Raw genomic sequence first — 14,948 nt, 5'->3', positions numbered from 1 at the left:
ACAGTGAAATTCACACATTGGACATAAACAATCGAAGATCCGTCTTGCAAAGTTCGGAAGGAAAGAAACACAGCATCGATCGCAGAAACCTCTTGTTCTACTCAATTGTATCTGAAGTACATTGGTATACAATACGCACGTGCGGATTCTGCAAAGAAGCAGACATCAACACTACTAACAAGCTGTCGGGCCACCTGGGATGTACAACTAACAATAGATAAAATTGAACCACAGAAACCCGAACTAATCAGGTTCCTTGATGAACTGAGACAGTTACTCTTTATTAGTTTTCAAAATTAAAACATAAACTTCATTTAGGGATAATGTTTAACAATTGGTAGGCAAAATAAGGCGGAACAACGATGTCAAAAGTATTTCCGTCACGAAGAAGCCGTAAATATAATCACAAAGATTGTCCATGGGGAAAGTTGGCCAACTTCGCCAAGATTGCCTCTAACTTGGTTTTCGAAGTTGGTCCCGACCCAATTAATTGTCGTGTTTTTTCATAACTACCACCAGCTTAAAAGGCTTATAAATTCGTGTTTCAGGCTAATTAACATTAATGAACTTGGGACGTTATAAAATCTTATGAATAAGTGTAAATACAATTTTTTTTCTATAATTGGCTAGATATATACATTTATGATCTTAACATTTCTCTTCTTATCTTTCTCTTATTTTAAGCCTAGTCATTTCTATTAAAGTTTTTGCAGCCAAGTTATGATGTTTTATGATATAACGGTATGTTTCTTTTATCCTACCGCTAGCCTATCTGTGCCACAGGGTCTCGTCAATTTTGGTTAAAATAACACAAATATCAAACAGAATTACTCAGAAAAACAGAGATAAGATTTTTAAAAAAATCCGTTTAGCATTCACGCTACCTCACGGTATTCGATATTACTTGGGGTAGTTGGTGATATATCATCTATTCCCATTAATAAATTACATTTACCCACCAGACTTCGTTTACTCTACTCCAGCGTACTTTATATTCAACGGGGTCGTTGGTGATGTACCCCTCTATTCACGCTAATAAATACATTTACACACCAAACTTCGTTTGCTCTACTCCAGAGTACGTGATATTCCACGGGGTCGATGGTGATGTACCCCTCTTTTACGCTAATAAATACATGTACACACCAGACTTCGTTCACGCTACTCCAGAATACTTGATATTCCACGAAGTCGTTGGTGATGTACCCCTCTATTCACGCTAATAAATACATTTACACACCAGATTTCGTTTACTCTACTCCAGAGTACTCGATATTCCATGTGGTCGATGGTGATGTACCTCTCTAATCACGCTAATAAATTACATTTACACACCAGACTTCGTTCACACTACTCTAGACAACTCGATATTTCTCAGGGTAATTCGTGATGTACCTCTCTATTCACGATAATAAATTACGTGCATACATTACAAATCATCCAAACTTCCGTTCGAGTTTTCCATATTCTTCGGGGTATTTGGGGGGAGGTATTGTTCTTATAATTTTGTATAATGCAAATAAGAATAATGGTTATGAAAAACCTTATCTTAAAAATGGTATCACACATGAAATGAAGTTATATAGCGTTAGACTGGTTAATTAGCATAATTACATACACAATGGCGTGTTTAAAAGTAAAGTTATAAATGTAATCATGTGGGTTATATTTCTAAGCAGAAATGGCTGGAAAATCCAAGACTTAATCGGTTTTACTCCATAGACTCGCGTGTTCTGTAATTCCCCACGAGTTCAAGCAAATTTATTTAAAAGGGTAAAAACCACTAGTCTAAAAGTACTATTTTAAAATTAATAGTTTTATTTAATATTTCTTGAGCGAAACGCAATAATGAAAAAAAATGTTGGAGAAGAACTGATCTGAATATTATTGCTTACAAATCACCCTTGGTTATTTTCTTAAAATGGAAACTAATTACCATGAGAAAAGTAAAATGAAAAGACTTTTCAAAGCGTGATTGAATTGTATTCGTTTGAAAACCAAGAAGAATAAGGACAACGATAAAACTCGGTTAGTTAGCTCCCGTCCTAATCAACAAAGCAAATAAATAGTCTTAAAGTGTCCATAATGGGATGGTTAAGAAAAAAAGGGTGCCAGCCATGGTAAACAAAGGGAAGTGGGTCAATCAAGGCGCCTTCACTCTTGTATTCATGACAGGGCTGACGGGCTGGAGGGTGGCTAACGAGAATCGATATAACTCTAAAACTTGATCCTCTCTCTCTCTCTCTCTCTCTTTCTCTCTATTTCTCTCTCTAAAGCTAATTCTGCCGAATCTACCCCTTCTGTTGTCAATAAACAATACACATTTTCAATCGGGGATTTCCTCCAGGCGGGTATGTCAACCGGATCTTACAACACTGAACAGTAAATCCTTTCCTTCTTTCGTATTATTTATACCAATTAACGAAGAGTTGAACAAAAGTTAATGGTAAATTTAAAAAAAGGAAGAGGATCGTAATTTGATATTTAACAAGCGTGACATTATAACATGTTTTCAATTAAGGCTTTGGTTGAGATAAAAAAGTAAGTGTCACGAGCGGAATTCGAACCCACGATCTTTGGCTAGATACGTAGCTACTCTACCACTTGAGCTATCGTGACTTCGATCCACTCGGACACCAACCCCCCCATCACAACCTCACCTCTCGAATTTTCCCTCCTTTTTGCCATTTTTCATCCCGCTCGTGACACCGACTTTTTTATCTCAATCAAAGAATTAATTCATTGAAAAGAATTTATTTGGATCACGAAACCTAATAAAAATTATAACATGTTTTTTATTACTTGATAACCAAGGTTGCATATCCATCCGTTAGTTATGCTAAGAAATGCGCCTTCATATGTAAATACGTTCGTGTACAATAAAACTTCCTCAAATTTCCAAGCTTTTTGTCCTTTTCTTAGTTTTTAGTTCAGTTCAATTGACTCGATACTTCACAAAAAATAGTAGGGTTTTTATGGCTTCCTTGAATATGTTAAATACACTGACAGGCAACCAATTCCACCCCATTGATTTTTTTTTTCATTTTTTCCATAAACGAAAATTCTGCCCTTAATTTGTCTAATTAGTTCTATCAATAAATATTTGTTTATGCTATGTTTTAAATTAGGGATATTAATGATAGGTAAACACACTTAATTTTTAATCCAAAACAAGGATAAAGGATTTTTCAATGTTTCCTTTTTACGAAATTTAAAATGTTTATTCAGTCTCATTTAAATTCTGAAGCAATAAACTGTTTAGTTTTCATCTTCGTTTGCTTGATTGCAATTTCAAACTTAAAAATGCCCCTTAATGCTGAGGATGTTGCGCGTGGTGGGACACTTATTGATGATGAACGTTCCATCAGGTATGCGGGTTGACATCTGAGTTCCTTACGAAACTCTGCGAGACGACGTTAGACGTTTTCGAGAAACTGGGTCCTACCATAGAAGGCCCGGTTCTGGACACCCTAGGGTAACAGAACCGCAAGGTGACCACCAATGACTGAGAATTTTGCGAAACCAGCACCGTACTGTTGTTCAAGCAAGTCAACAGCTCCAGGAAGTTTGTGGTGTCTAAATCTCTGAACGCACTGCTCGAAGAAGATTAAATCAGTATGGACTGATGGCTTTTCGCCCCAGGAGACACACAGAGGACCAGAATTGACCAGTTGCGCGGCTCGCATTTGCTCGGGAACACAGCAGTTCTTTGGACGATTGGTCTTCTGTACTTTTTTTACAGATGAGTCTAGATTGCTCTACGATCTCCAGATGGACGTGCAAGAGTGTGGAGAAGGCGAAATGAAAGATACAAAGCCTGTAATTTTTCCCAGAACCAACCTTTTCAACGCTCAGCGATGGTGTGGGCGGAAAATTTCAATGGAGAGTCCCACAGAGTTCGTGGAGGGTCTGGATAAACTTTTGGCACAGCGTTGCCTATCCTCCATGAAAACAGCGACCATGTAATGCACGACAATGCCCGTCCACATGCCCCTCGCATCGTACAAACGAACCAGCATCAGGGTCTTAGCCTGGCCAGCCCGTTTTTCAGACTTGAACCCGATCGAACATTTACGAGATAACCTCAAAAGACAAATAAAAGCACATCCATCACCTCCCTCATAGACACCACGATCTAGATCTTCTTTCTTCTTGTAGAATGAGCTAATCTCCAGCAAAAAGACATTTCCAGACTGTTAAAAAGTATGCCGAGGTGTCTTCGAAATGTACTTCAGACAAGAAGAGGAAATACAAGATATTGAAAGGTTAATTAACAATCTAAAAGAAATTTTATCTGTCTATTTTTATTTTATTTTATTTTTTCATTTTCTTTTAATTTACATTTTTTTAAACTTTTTTAGACAAAGACTAAATTATTAAACGTAAAAAACGTGAAACTTGGATCAATATATAAAAATATATACAAATCACGTTATATTACAAGTAGGTGGAAAGTTTTGCCTGTCAAAGTATTAAGTCATTAATATTTATCGGTTTTTAACTTTTGAAATCAAAGCGAAAAGTGAGGACTGAAGTTGATGATGATGATCAGAGTATATTAGAAATCTGGGGTTTTGTATTTTTTAAGCACTGCCGCCTATTGGCTTACTGCACGTTTCCTTATTGTTAAGGTCAATTGACTCGATCGTTCTTTAAAGAAGGATTAGTCTTCTTTTCTTTCTTTTTTCTTTTTCTGTTTGCTTCTTCAGTCTCTATTTCTCTTTTCTCTGTTTTCTAAATTTTCCATTGGTATACACTTTATTATTTTTTCATTCTTTCTTTCTATACCACCCACCTTCGGTCTCTCCCTACGTCTCTTTCCCATGCACTCTCACTCTCTTTCTTTCTCTCGCTCTCTCTTTTCTCTTTCTTTTTTCTACACATATCTTTATATTTGATTATTATTTGTTTAGTATGCCTTTCTTTTCTTACTTCCTGGGTTTATTTAAGTATGTGGAAAAAGTCTGTTTTAATTTAGAAATTTAATTATTAATGTTTACATTTTTGTATTTTGTGAATTCATGTTTTTGACATCTAATCAACTGTTTCTGATTGTTTTTAATTTGGTGTACAGTTTATTTTAAAAATAAATAAATTAGACGGATAGTGAAAATCATCTCAAATACATTTTGTATTGTTTTTTTAAATATTTTCGAATTAATGTATATTTACACATAAAACCTTTTATCTATACATGTACATGTATAAGGAACAAGTTTCTACACAAGAACGTACAATGTCTCTAAACGTAACTGAGGACCCGCTATCCAGTGGAGGGTAATAAAACGCCTGAAGATAGTGTGCTATAACCCATAAGTAGAGAACATTGTCCTATCTGATGACGTTGTGCAAAAGTCTCTTTAGCAGCCGCAATACATACAATCTAACCTACAGGTCTAGCACTTCTCAAGTTTAAATAAATTCCTAAGCTGCTACAATATCTGTAATTTTTTTAACCAAGCAATGTAATTGACTAGACATAAGGAATCTATGCAAAGTTACATGATGCTTGAGAGAAGAGGTTTGTTTATATAATCCTCATAATCATCATCATCGTCAAATCCCAAAACTTTGAACTTTCTTTAATATTATTCACTAAGTTTTAACATTTTCAACATGACAAATTGAATTACTTCTTCTTAAAAAAAGGATTAAGTCAATTGAACAAGGAACTAGGAAATAACAGATAGAAAACTACAGTATTTAAGGAATACAAAATCCTCGATTCCTAGTATTCTCTTATAATCATTATCATTATAATAATCACAACTATTAATGTCTACGTTCCGGATTATTCACAATTAATTAAGTACTACATATAAGAAGTATTAGGTAATTTCTATAGCTACCTATAATATATTCAATATTAGGAGAATCGTCATTAATTTTTTTTTAACAGTATGAAAGTGTAGGACTGTACGTGCCATAGGGGCATGTCAAGAACAGGTTTTTGGAGGATCTGACCCACTACCAGTGTTTGATTCAACTGGAGACTGGAACACCAACAAAAAAAATCAAGATGTTTAACATTAGAGGATACTAGAAATCGAGATTTCGTATTGCTCAAGAACGGCAGCTTTTTGACTTTTTTATTTTCCTAGTTCCTTAGATCAGTCCAATTAATCCGATGCTTTTTCTAAGCAGTAGGTGATTGATTTTCATTACTGCAATTATTTTTCCATGGCCATCTTGGTACTGAAAATTAAGTCATTAAGTCACTCTACCTACGCTTGCTGTTTTTTTTTTCTGTTTGATAATAATGATAAAAATATACTAGAAATGTAGTGCTATCTCTCCCCCAAGCAACTGTCTTTAGCTTTTTATCCTTTTCCTAGTTCCTTGGTTCAATTCAATTGACTCGATCTTTCTTTTAAAAAATCGTAGGTTAGTTTTATAAATGTTGAATAATATGATAGTCATTAATCTTTTATTTTCGGTTTTGAACGAACTTTGGAAATCAAAGTAAAAGAATAAGATTGTTGACAAGTGCACGTCAAGTATAAGTTGTTGTCGAAACTGGCTCAAAACGGGATTTTGATCCAACTGGAGACTGGAACAATCTGGAGAGAAAATGTTAAGAAGTTGAACATTGTGAATAATTCACTAATTTCGTGGTCCAATTGACCAATTAAAATATTACAATTAATTAAGGTTTTTAGTTGGGATAAAAAAGTCAATGACACGAGGGGGATTCGAACCCACGATCTTCGGCTAGATACGCCGCTGCTCTACCACTTGAGCTATCGTGACCTCGATCCACTCGGACACTAAATTCCCATCTCAACCCCATCTTTTTGAATTTTGAATTTAAATTCAAAAAGATGGGGTTAATTTTGGGTGGTACAATTGAGTTTGGTGGAAAAATACTTATACCCGTGGCTAAATTCTGTTCAAAGAGATTTTCAAGTTATAGCAAAGGGGCAAAGTGAAAATTAAACGTGAGTGTTTTGCAACAACTTTGTATAATTATTAAGTTTACCTTTCCATATAAAAAAATGAATAAAATATCTAGGAAGCAGATAAATTTCAGTTGCTTTTATATTGATTTATTTACAGGCTGTCCTTTTTTTCTTCTTCGTGCGAATTAAATTTAAATTCATTGAGTGAAACGGTAGGGGAGAGCGGCTTAATAGGAAAGTTATTTGAAATCAAGTTCGACTTGAAGTTAGGCCGATGCGGATGGACCCGGGTACAGCTATCCGGGGGGAAAAGAAACTTTCCACTTAATTGGAGACAATGTTTGTTTTAAAGGCAACCCCCTTCCACCCCCACAACGCCGATAACATGATTCTCCACCAGAGATTGAGCCGTTTGTTTTTCTAACGACGACTTCCTCTGGACAAGGCTCAATTATGGCCCTACTGAAATCCTGGAAAGTCCCTTTAACGAGTTTTTACGCCAGGTAAATTGCCTGAGTCTTTGGCCAAAAGGCCAAATTATAAGGGGGGCAGTACAAATGACAATATAATCTATACCTTTAGTTCAAGTATTTCTATATTATATTTGATTAATAAGAGACAATTTAATTTATTAGCTCAAAGTTGTTATTTTGTTTATATCATCTTTGTTTTTCAAGGGGTTCAGTATTATTATTATAAATAATTGATTTAATAGAACAAATTTCATTGGAGGATTTCTGTTTCAGGTTCCTCTACTGACTGGAATGCAAGCGAATGTTCCATGCACGTCAAAAAACAGATCGAAAAGGCTGAATTGACACACGGATTGTATCTCAACAACGAATACGAAATGATTTCCTTTAACCATTTCACGCTCAACCGCGTATATCCCATCGATCTCGGCCTGGGGAAGCGTGTAGTTGAAAAGCCCATCGGCTTCAGGAGGAAGGATTTATACCAGGCGTTGCAGTCCGCCGTAGACAGCTTGAACAAAAACCTCACCAAAAACAAATACACTTTGGACGATTTCGTCGAAGGGATTTACAGAACTGAACCGACGACCGGTACCGAGTACGAACTCTATTTCAGAAATAAATTGGCAAAGTCTGGATTCACGAGAGTGACAGTTTTGAGACCTTTCGCACCCCTGATGCCGATATCTACAGCGAGTGTCACGTCTAAAAAAGAGCTGATCCATATCATTCTGCCCTTGTCCGGAAGGGTGCAGACTTTTCAGGGATTCATGGAGAAATTTGTGAAAATAGGCCTGAAAAACGACCGCCGCGTCTTGTTGACGGTGGTCTATTTTGGAGAAGAAGGCCTGGCGGAAGCGAGACTCATTATGTCCAAATCGGCTGGGAGAAATTCCGCTTTCCTCCGCCTCCTCGCCCTGAACGAAACGTTTTCGAGGAGCAAAGGGCTCAAAGTGGGCGCGGAACGACCCTGGGAAGAGCCCGGCGTCTTGGGGGAAGACGTCCTCCTGTTTTTCTGTGATGTCGATATTGTGTTCAGCGCGAGGTTCCTAGAAAGGTGCAGGTGGAACGCCAGCCCTGGCCGCAGCGTCTACTACCCAGTCGTATTCAGCCTCTACAACCCCATGGTCGTCTACACTCTCCAAGGACGAAAAATACCCTCAGAGACTGAGCAGCTACTTATTTCGAGGGACACCGGCTTCTGGAGAGATTTCGGCTACGGAATGACCTGTCAATACAAGTGAGTTAACCTTTATTTAAACAAAACCATGATATTATCCATTACTTAGTTTTTAAATGACCTTTTTACAAAATTCTGTTTGCACTTAGGTTATATGCTATTTTTAAACCTTCAGCATAATCTTTTTAAAAAAAACTTTAGACCCACTCTAAGTTTCAATAGACGCTTTTAGTTCGAAGTGGGATAGTTCAAGGAGTAAGAAACCTAGCCCGCAAGACTCGAAAGTCGTTAGTGCGAAGTTGAAGGGGCAGGACAGTGTACCCAATTAGTTTCCGGCTCCCTCGCCCTTATGGCTTTTTCAATACTAAATTTAATTAGAGTTTCCTCGGTGGAAGACATTTAGGCTTGTCGTTAATTAGGGACGAGATCAGACTACCGCTTCCCCGGCTAAGATATTCCGTCCACGTTGGGATTCTTTACAATGGCGAAGCCCGGAGAAAAAACTTCTTCCTTTGATGTTAGGAATTAATAACACTCATCCGGTTGACAAAAGTTAAAGGCTCAACTTATTCTAGCCTTTAGTTACAATGAAAAACTTGCCCCGGCTTATTAATATCCCGACGGCCACTTTTTCCTTTTACAATAATTTTCCCCGTGCTCTAAAGAACTTTTCCCTTTAATGGGATCTTAATGCACGTTTCCATCAAGAAATTTATTATCATTTCTACTGTTTATAATAACAGATTTATTATAACTAGTATATATACAATAATTGTGATTGAACTCAAAAGACATTTTACATTTAAATCCGAAATTAACTATGAAAAATATAACGGCGCGGAATGCTAAACCAGCATTTCCTGCAGGTCGTTCAGAAGTGTCGCCCTTAAAGCCTAATATTTCAATCGTTCACATTTAATATGTTGGATATAAATTTTGTTAAAATCAATTTTATATTTAGTTAAATAAGGATTTCGCAGTACTTAATTTAGAATTAGCATAACGATTCCGAATTGAAATTGAACTCAAAAGATATTTTTCCATTTAGATTTAATTTTTGCCCATTTTATCAACTCATTATTAGATTTAGTATTGGAATGAAAAGTCCTCCCATTTTCGCTTCTTCTTCTTTATAAATTTTGACCTACTATCTGAACTAACCCATAAATTTATAACTAACTATTTCTCATTATTATGTTGTATATAAATTTTGTAAAGATCAATTTTACATTTAGTGAAATAAGGATTTCGTAGTACTTTAATTTAGAAATAGCAGAAGATAACGATTCCAGGTTGAAATTGAACACAAAATACATTTTAAATCCTGTTTCTCAATCCGACAAAGTTAACTATTTAGGACTTACATTTGATAGAAGATTAATTTGGAATCCACACACACGATTAAAAAAACAGACACTGAACAAACGATTTAAATTTCTTTATTACCTTCTCAACCGACAATCAAAATTACCATTAAAATCAAAACATTCGACATACACATACCTACTCAAACCTATTTGTTGATGATGTACGGGTGCCAAGTATATGGATCGGCGAAGTATTCCAATAATCAAAGATTACAAAGTTTTCAATCCAAAATTTTGAGGCTAATTGTTTCTGCCCCTTTTTATGTAAACAATAATACACTTCACAGAGATCTTCAAATCCCAACAGTTTTTTCATCCAGGAAAACATATTACAGACGTTTTCATAGTAAATTACAAAATCACACCAACACACAAATACGAATACTCCATTCCCCACAATTACCACGTAAACGTCTGAAAAGAATATGGATAAGAGACCTCTTAAATGATTAATATCATTTCATTAATCCAGAGCGGCTGCCAATGGGTAGCTTTCTCTATAATGCCCATAATGCCATCACATAATCTGAAATCCAATCTGCTGGTTGTATATAATCCATGTACAGTTGTAGATACAAATAAATGAAGTAAAAAAAAGCCTTTTTTTATTGGTTTATAATATGCAAATGTGAGTGTCGCTCTTACTAAAACCTAATACTTCAATCGTTCATATTTAATATGTTATAGTATACAATATATTATTAAAACAAATGAAAAAAAATTCAATTTCAATTTAAATACAACAGTGTTACCCAGTTTCAACAAACAAATAGAGAATTCGATTGGTTGAGAAATTTGAAGTAAAAAATGTAAAATTAAACATGCACACAAATGCATAAGTAATATACTACTCATAAAAAAACCGACCACTTGGTTTTTTCCACAAATGGCCAAATTTGGAAATGTATATTTTTCAGACTTTTATCACAGATCTGCGCTAGGTCCCATTTTTTGCAAAATTTTACGCTGAAGAAATGGCTTTTTTAAATGGTTTCCTAACTTCAGACATATATCTCTAAAGATGTTGGATAAAAATTTGGTAAAAATAAATTTTATATTTATTGAAAAAAGCATTTCGTAAAACTTAATTTAGAATTAGAAGAGGATAACGATTCCAGGTTGCAATTGAACTCAAAGGACATGTTACATTTAAATCCGCAATAAACTATGAAAAATATAATGGCGCGGAATGCTAAACCAGCATTTCCTGCAGGTAGTTCAGAAGTGTTGCTCTTAAAGCCTAATATTTCAATCGTTCACGTTATCGTATACAATATATTATTAAAACTAATGAAAAAAATTCAATTTCAATTTAAATACAACAGTGTTACCCAGTTTCAATAAATAAATATGGAATTCGATTGGTTTGAGAAATTTGAAATAAAAAATGTAAAATTAAACATGGACACAAATGCATAAATAATACACTACCCAAAGAAAAAAACCGACCATTTGGTTTTTGTCCAAAAATAGCCCAATTTGGAAATGCATATTTTCTCAGCCTTTTAAGTCACAGATCTGCGCTAGGTCTCATTTTTTTGCAACATTTTACGCTGAAGAAATGGTTTTTTTAAATGTTTTTCTAGCTTCAGAAATTCATCCGTAAAGATCAATTTTGTAAAAAATTAATTTTATATTTAGTGAAATATAGATTTCGTAGTACTTAATTTAGAATTAGCAGAAGATAACGATTCGAAATTGAAATTGAACTCAAAAGATATTTTTCCATTTAAATCCATTTAAATTTAATTTTTGCCCAGTTTACCAACTCTTTATTAGATTTAATATTGGACAGAGAAGTCCTCCCATTTTCATTTCTTCTTGAATAAAACAAATATAATAAAATATTTTAAAAAATAAAAAAAGCTAAATACATAAAAATGACAAAATAGAAAATAAGCAATGTGAAATTACAGGACAAACTTTAAAATTTAAAGTAAAAAATAAATAAGTTAAAATAATAACACACTATACTGTTTCAACAAACAAATAGGGAATTCGATTGTTTTAAGAAATTTGAAAAAAAATGTAAAATGTAAACATGTCCACAAATGCATAAATAATACACTACCCATAAAAAAACCGACCACCTGGTTTGTGCTCACAAACGGCCAAATTTGGAAATGTATTTGCTCAGCCCCTCAGTCACAGAACTGCGCTAGGTCCATTTTTTACAACAATTTACCCAGAAAAAGATGGCTTTTTTAAATGTTTAAAATTTCCTAACTTCAGACATTAATCTGTAAAGATGATGGATATAAATTTGGTAAAAATCAATTTTATAGTGAAATAAGGATTTCGTAGAACGTAAGTTAGAATTAGCAGAAGATAACGATTCCAGGTTGAAATTTAACTCGAAAGACATTTCTCCATTTAAATCCATTTAAATCTAATTTTTGCGCTGTTTATCGACTCATTATTAGATTTAGAATTGGGGAGAGAAGTCCTCCCATTGTCGCTTCTTCTTGTTTATAAATTTTGACCTACTATCTGAACTAAGACATAAATTGAAAAATAACTATTTCTCATAATTATGTTGGCTATAAATTTTGTAAAAATCAATTTTATATTTACTGAAATATGTATTTCGTAGTACTTTAATTAGTAATTAGTAATTTAATCCATGTAATTAGTCAAAACAGGGTAAAAGCTCTAGGTTAGGACAGTCAATTAAATAATTAATTTTCTCTAATATAACTAAAAAATGAAGAAAAAATAATAAAAAATTCAAATTAAAAATATAACAAAATAAACCTAAATACATAAAAATTCCAAAATAGAAAATAAGCAATATGAAATAACAGGACAAAGTTTAAAAAATAAATAAGTTTAAATAATGTGTTATTAAAAAATTAAAATTTATAAATGCTAAGGGAGAGTGTGTTACTCTCCCTTAGCATTTATAAATTTTAATTTTTTATAACTCGCCGACCATCGCCATATGGGTCAGCATATTTTCGCTAGAATGTCGCGAAGCGATGAAGGGTTGAGCTGGAGGTTGTCATGAGAAGATAGTATAGAGTGAAATTGATTGCGGTGGAAGTGGGCCAGGTTTGGAACATAAGATTAAGATCAGTCTGGATAATAAGGTTGATGACGTACAATGGAATCAACTATTCTTAGAAGGATTTTTGGATTGTAGGTGGATTTTGTAAAAATTGAAAAGTTTGTCTGTCCCGTACAGTCAAAATCCATAGGTATAAATCGGGACGCATAGGGTAGTGTACCTATATAGTAGAAATACAGGAACTGAGGTATGACCGTGTCGAAAGCTTTTTTATAGTCAAACAATGCGAGGCATACCGTATATCAGTACTAGGTTGCATTTCCCATGATTTGGCCTGTCCTGAAGATTTTTCTTTGGTTCATTTGCTTCTAGTCTAGTCGACATACGAAAGCTACCGAGGTCACTATTTGTCGAAACTTTCTCCAATTCACAACCGTCTAAGAAATATGAAGACTAGTAAAGCATCGTAAGGAGTCTAATATGACCTTTAATAGGAGGCAAAAAGAGAACTAAGCGTTTTTCAATGGTTTAAGTGATATATATTATATTAGAATTTATCTCTTATCATCAATTTTTCTAAAGTTTTGTAAAGGATGTTAAATTTTAAAATGTAATCTTTTCACAACAAAGCCAGATAATTAGAAAATTAGCCATAAAACAGATTTTAAAATTGATCGTTTCTAAGACAAAAGATGGAATATATTCATAAAGAATAGACGGGCTGCCTTCTGTTATAGGAATTTTCATTTAGAACTTTCCTACCCGCTTTTCACGTCGGCTCATAATAAACATAGAAGTTTCAGGCGTTATTCACGTTGACTGTACACAGTTGTTAAAGGGCTCGAAGGGGTGCTTTTTATTTAAATGAGAGCCAAATGGAGATTGTATGTTAAGGGTTGATTATTTGACCGGTTGTTTCAAAACATGGGGAATACGGACCCATTCATTGCCAAATTTCAGCCGGGGATCGTTGTTTTCCCAAAGTTGTCACATAATTTTCAGCTTTGTACAATAAATCAACGGCCGTATTTTGTACCACTCATTGAGGGCGCTATTTGGTGAGTCGATAAAATAATTTGCATCTAGACCAGCGTCTTATTCAAGGGTGAAAGACCAATTTTGTGTATGAAAAATTAAAACTTTTTGTGAAGGATGGTTCTACTCACGGATTTGTTGTTTACAACGAACCTGATTTCAAGCATTAAACGCTCATCATCAGGTTGAAAGAGTTAGAAATACGTCTCTCGATGTGCAAAAAAACATGAAGTACAACACAACTAAATATTATCGTACTAAATACTATAAGAAAATAATTGTACATTAGTGATTAATTTGTATGTCAAATATTATTTAGGTACATGTTTAAAATGGCTGGCATATCACACACTTCCCATAAAAAAACCGACCACCATGTTTTTACACGAAAAAAGGACCAAAAATGGAAATGCATATTTTTTCAGCCTTTTAAGACAAAGTCCTTCGCTAGGTACCATTCGTTAGACAATTTTAAGCTAAATAAGATGGTTTTTTAAAAAATATTTTCCTAGGTTCAGTCAATTATCAATAAATTTAAAAAATTGGAAACATGTTACTTTTTGCACTTTTTACAAAAACTTCAAATTGACCTGTGGATCTATGAAATCGCCCTAAAGCAATCGACAGGAAATTTTAATAATCTTCCAACAGGTCATCAACTTTGCCCGATTTCTCACTCACTCTCTCTCTCTCTCTCTCTCTCTCTCTCTCTCACACACACACACACACACACACGATTTTCAAGAATGCATAAATTTTGAACTATCAGGTTTTCGCAATTTTTACGCTTTACAAATTTGTTCCGACGACTTTTTCAAATAAGTGAAGGGGGAAGCTTTTTAAGCATACCTAGAGCTTTTATCATTCCTCAATTTAAAGTTTTGGTCAAAAGTGCAAAAATTAACATGGCCCCTAATTTTTTAATTTACTGATCAATGTTTGAAGCTAGGAAAGCATTTTCAAAAATCAAATTGTTTAGCGTAAATT

General features: G+C 34.3%; 1 protein-coding gene across 1 annotated transcript in view; it reads left to right on the top strand.

Moving 5' to 3' along the window:
* Positions 1–14,948, top strand: part of LOC112126951 (chondroitin sulfate N-acetylgalactosaminyltransferase 2) — a 232,672-nt gene that overhangs the window by 181,299 nt on the left and 36,425 nt on the right. The window contains exon 5 of the mRNA XM_024227061.1: positions 7,646–8,612. Coding sequence (XP_024082829.1) covers positions 7,646–8,612 — 967 coding nt within the window. The remainder of the gene's footprint in view (positions 1–7,645; positions 8,613–14,948) is intronic.

Source organism: Cimex lectularius, unplaced genomic scaffold, assembly GCF_000648675.2.
Source record: "Cimex lectularius strain Harlan isolate CLEC.00 unplaced genomic scaffold, Clec_2.1 scaffold67, whole genome shotgun sequence".
NCBI classification, from domain to species: Eukaryota; Metazoa; Arthropoda; class Insecta; order Hemiptera; family Cimicidae; genus Cimex; species Cimex lectularius.
Note: the sequence above shows the minus strand (reverse complement) of the source record. Positions and strands in the feature narration are given on the sequence as shown.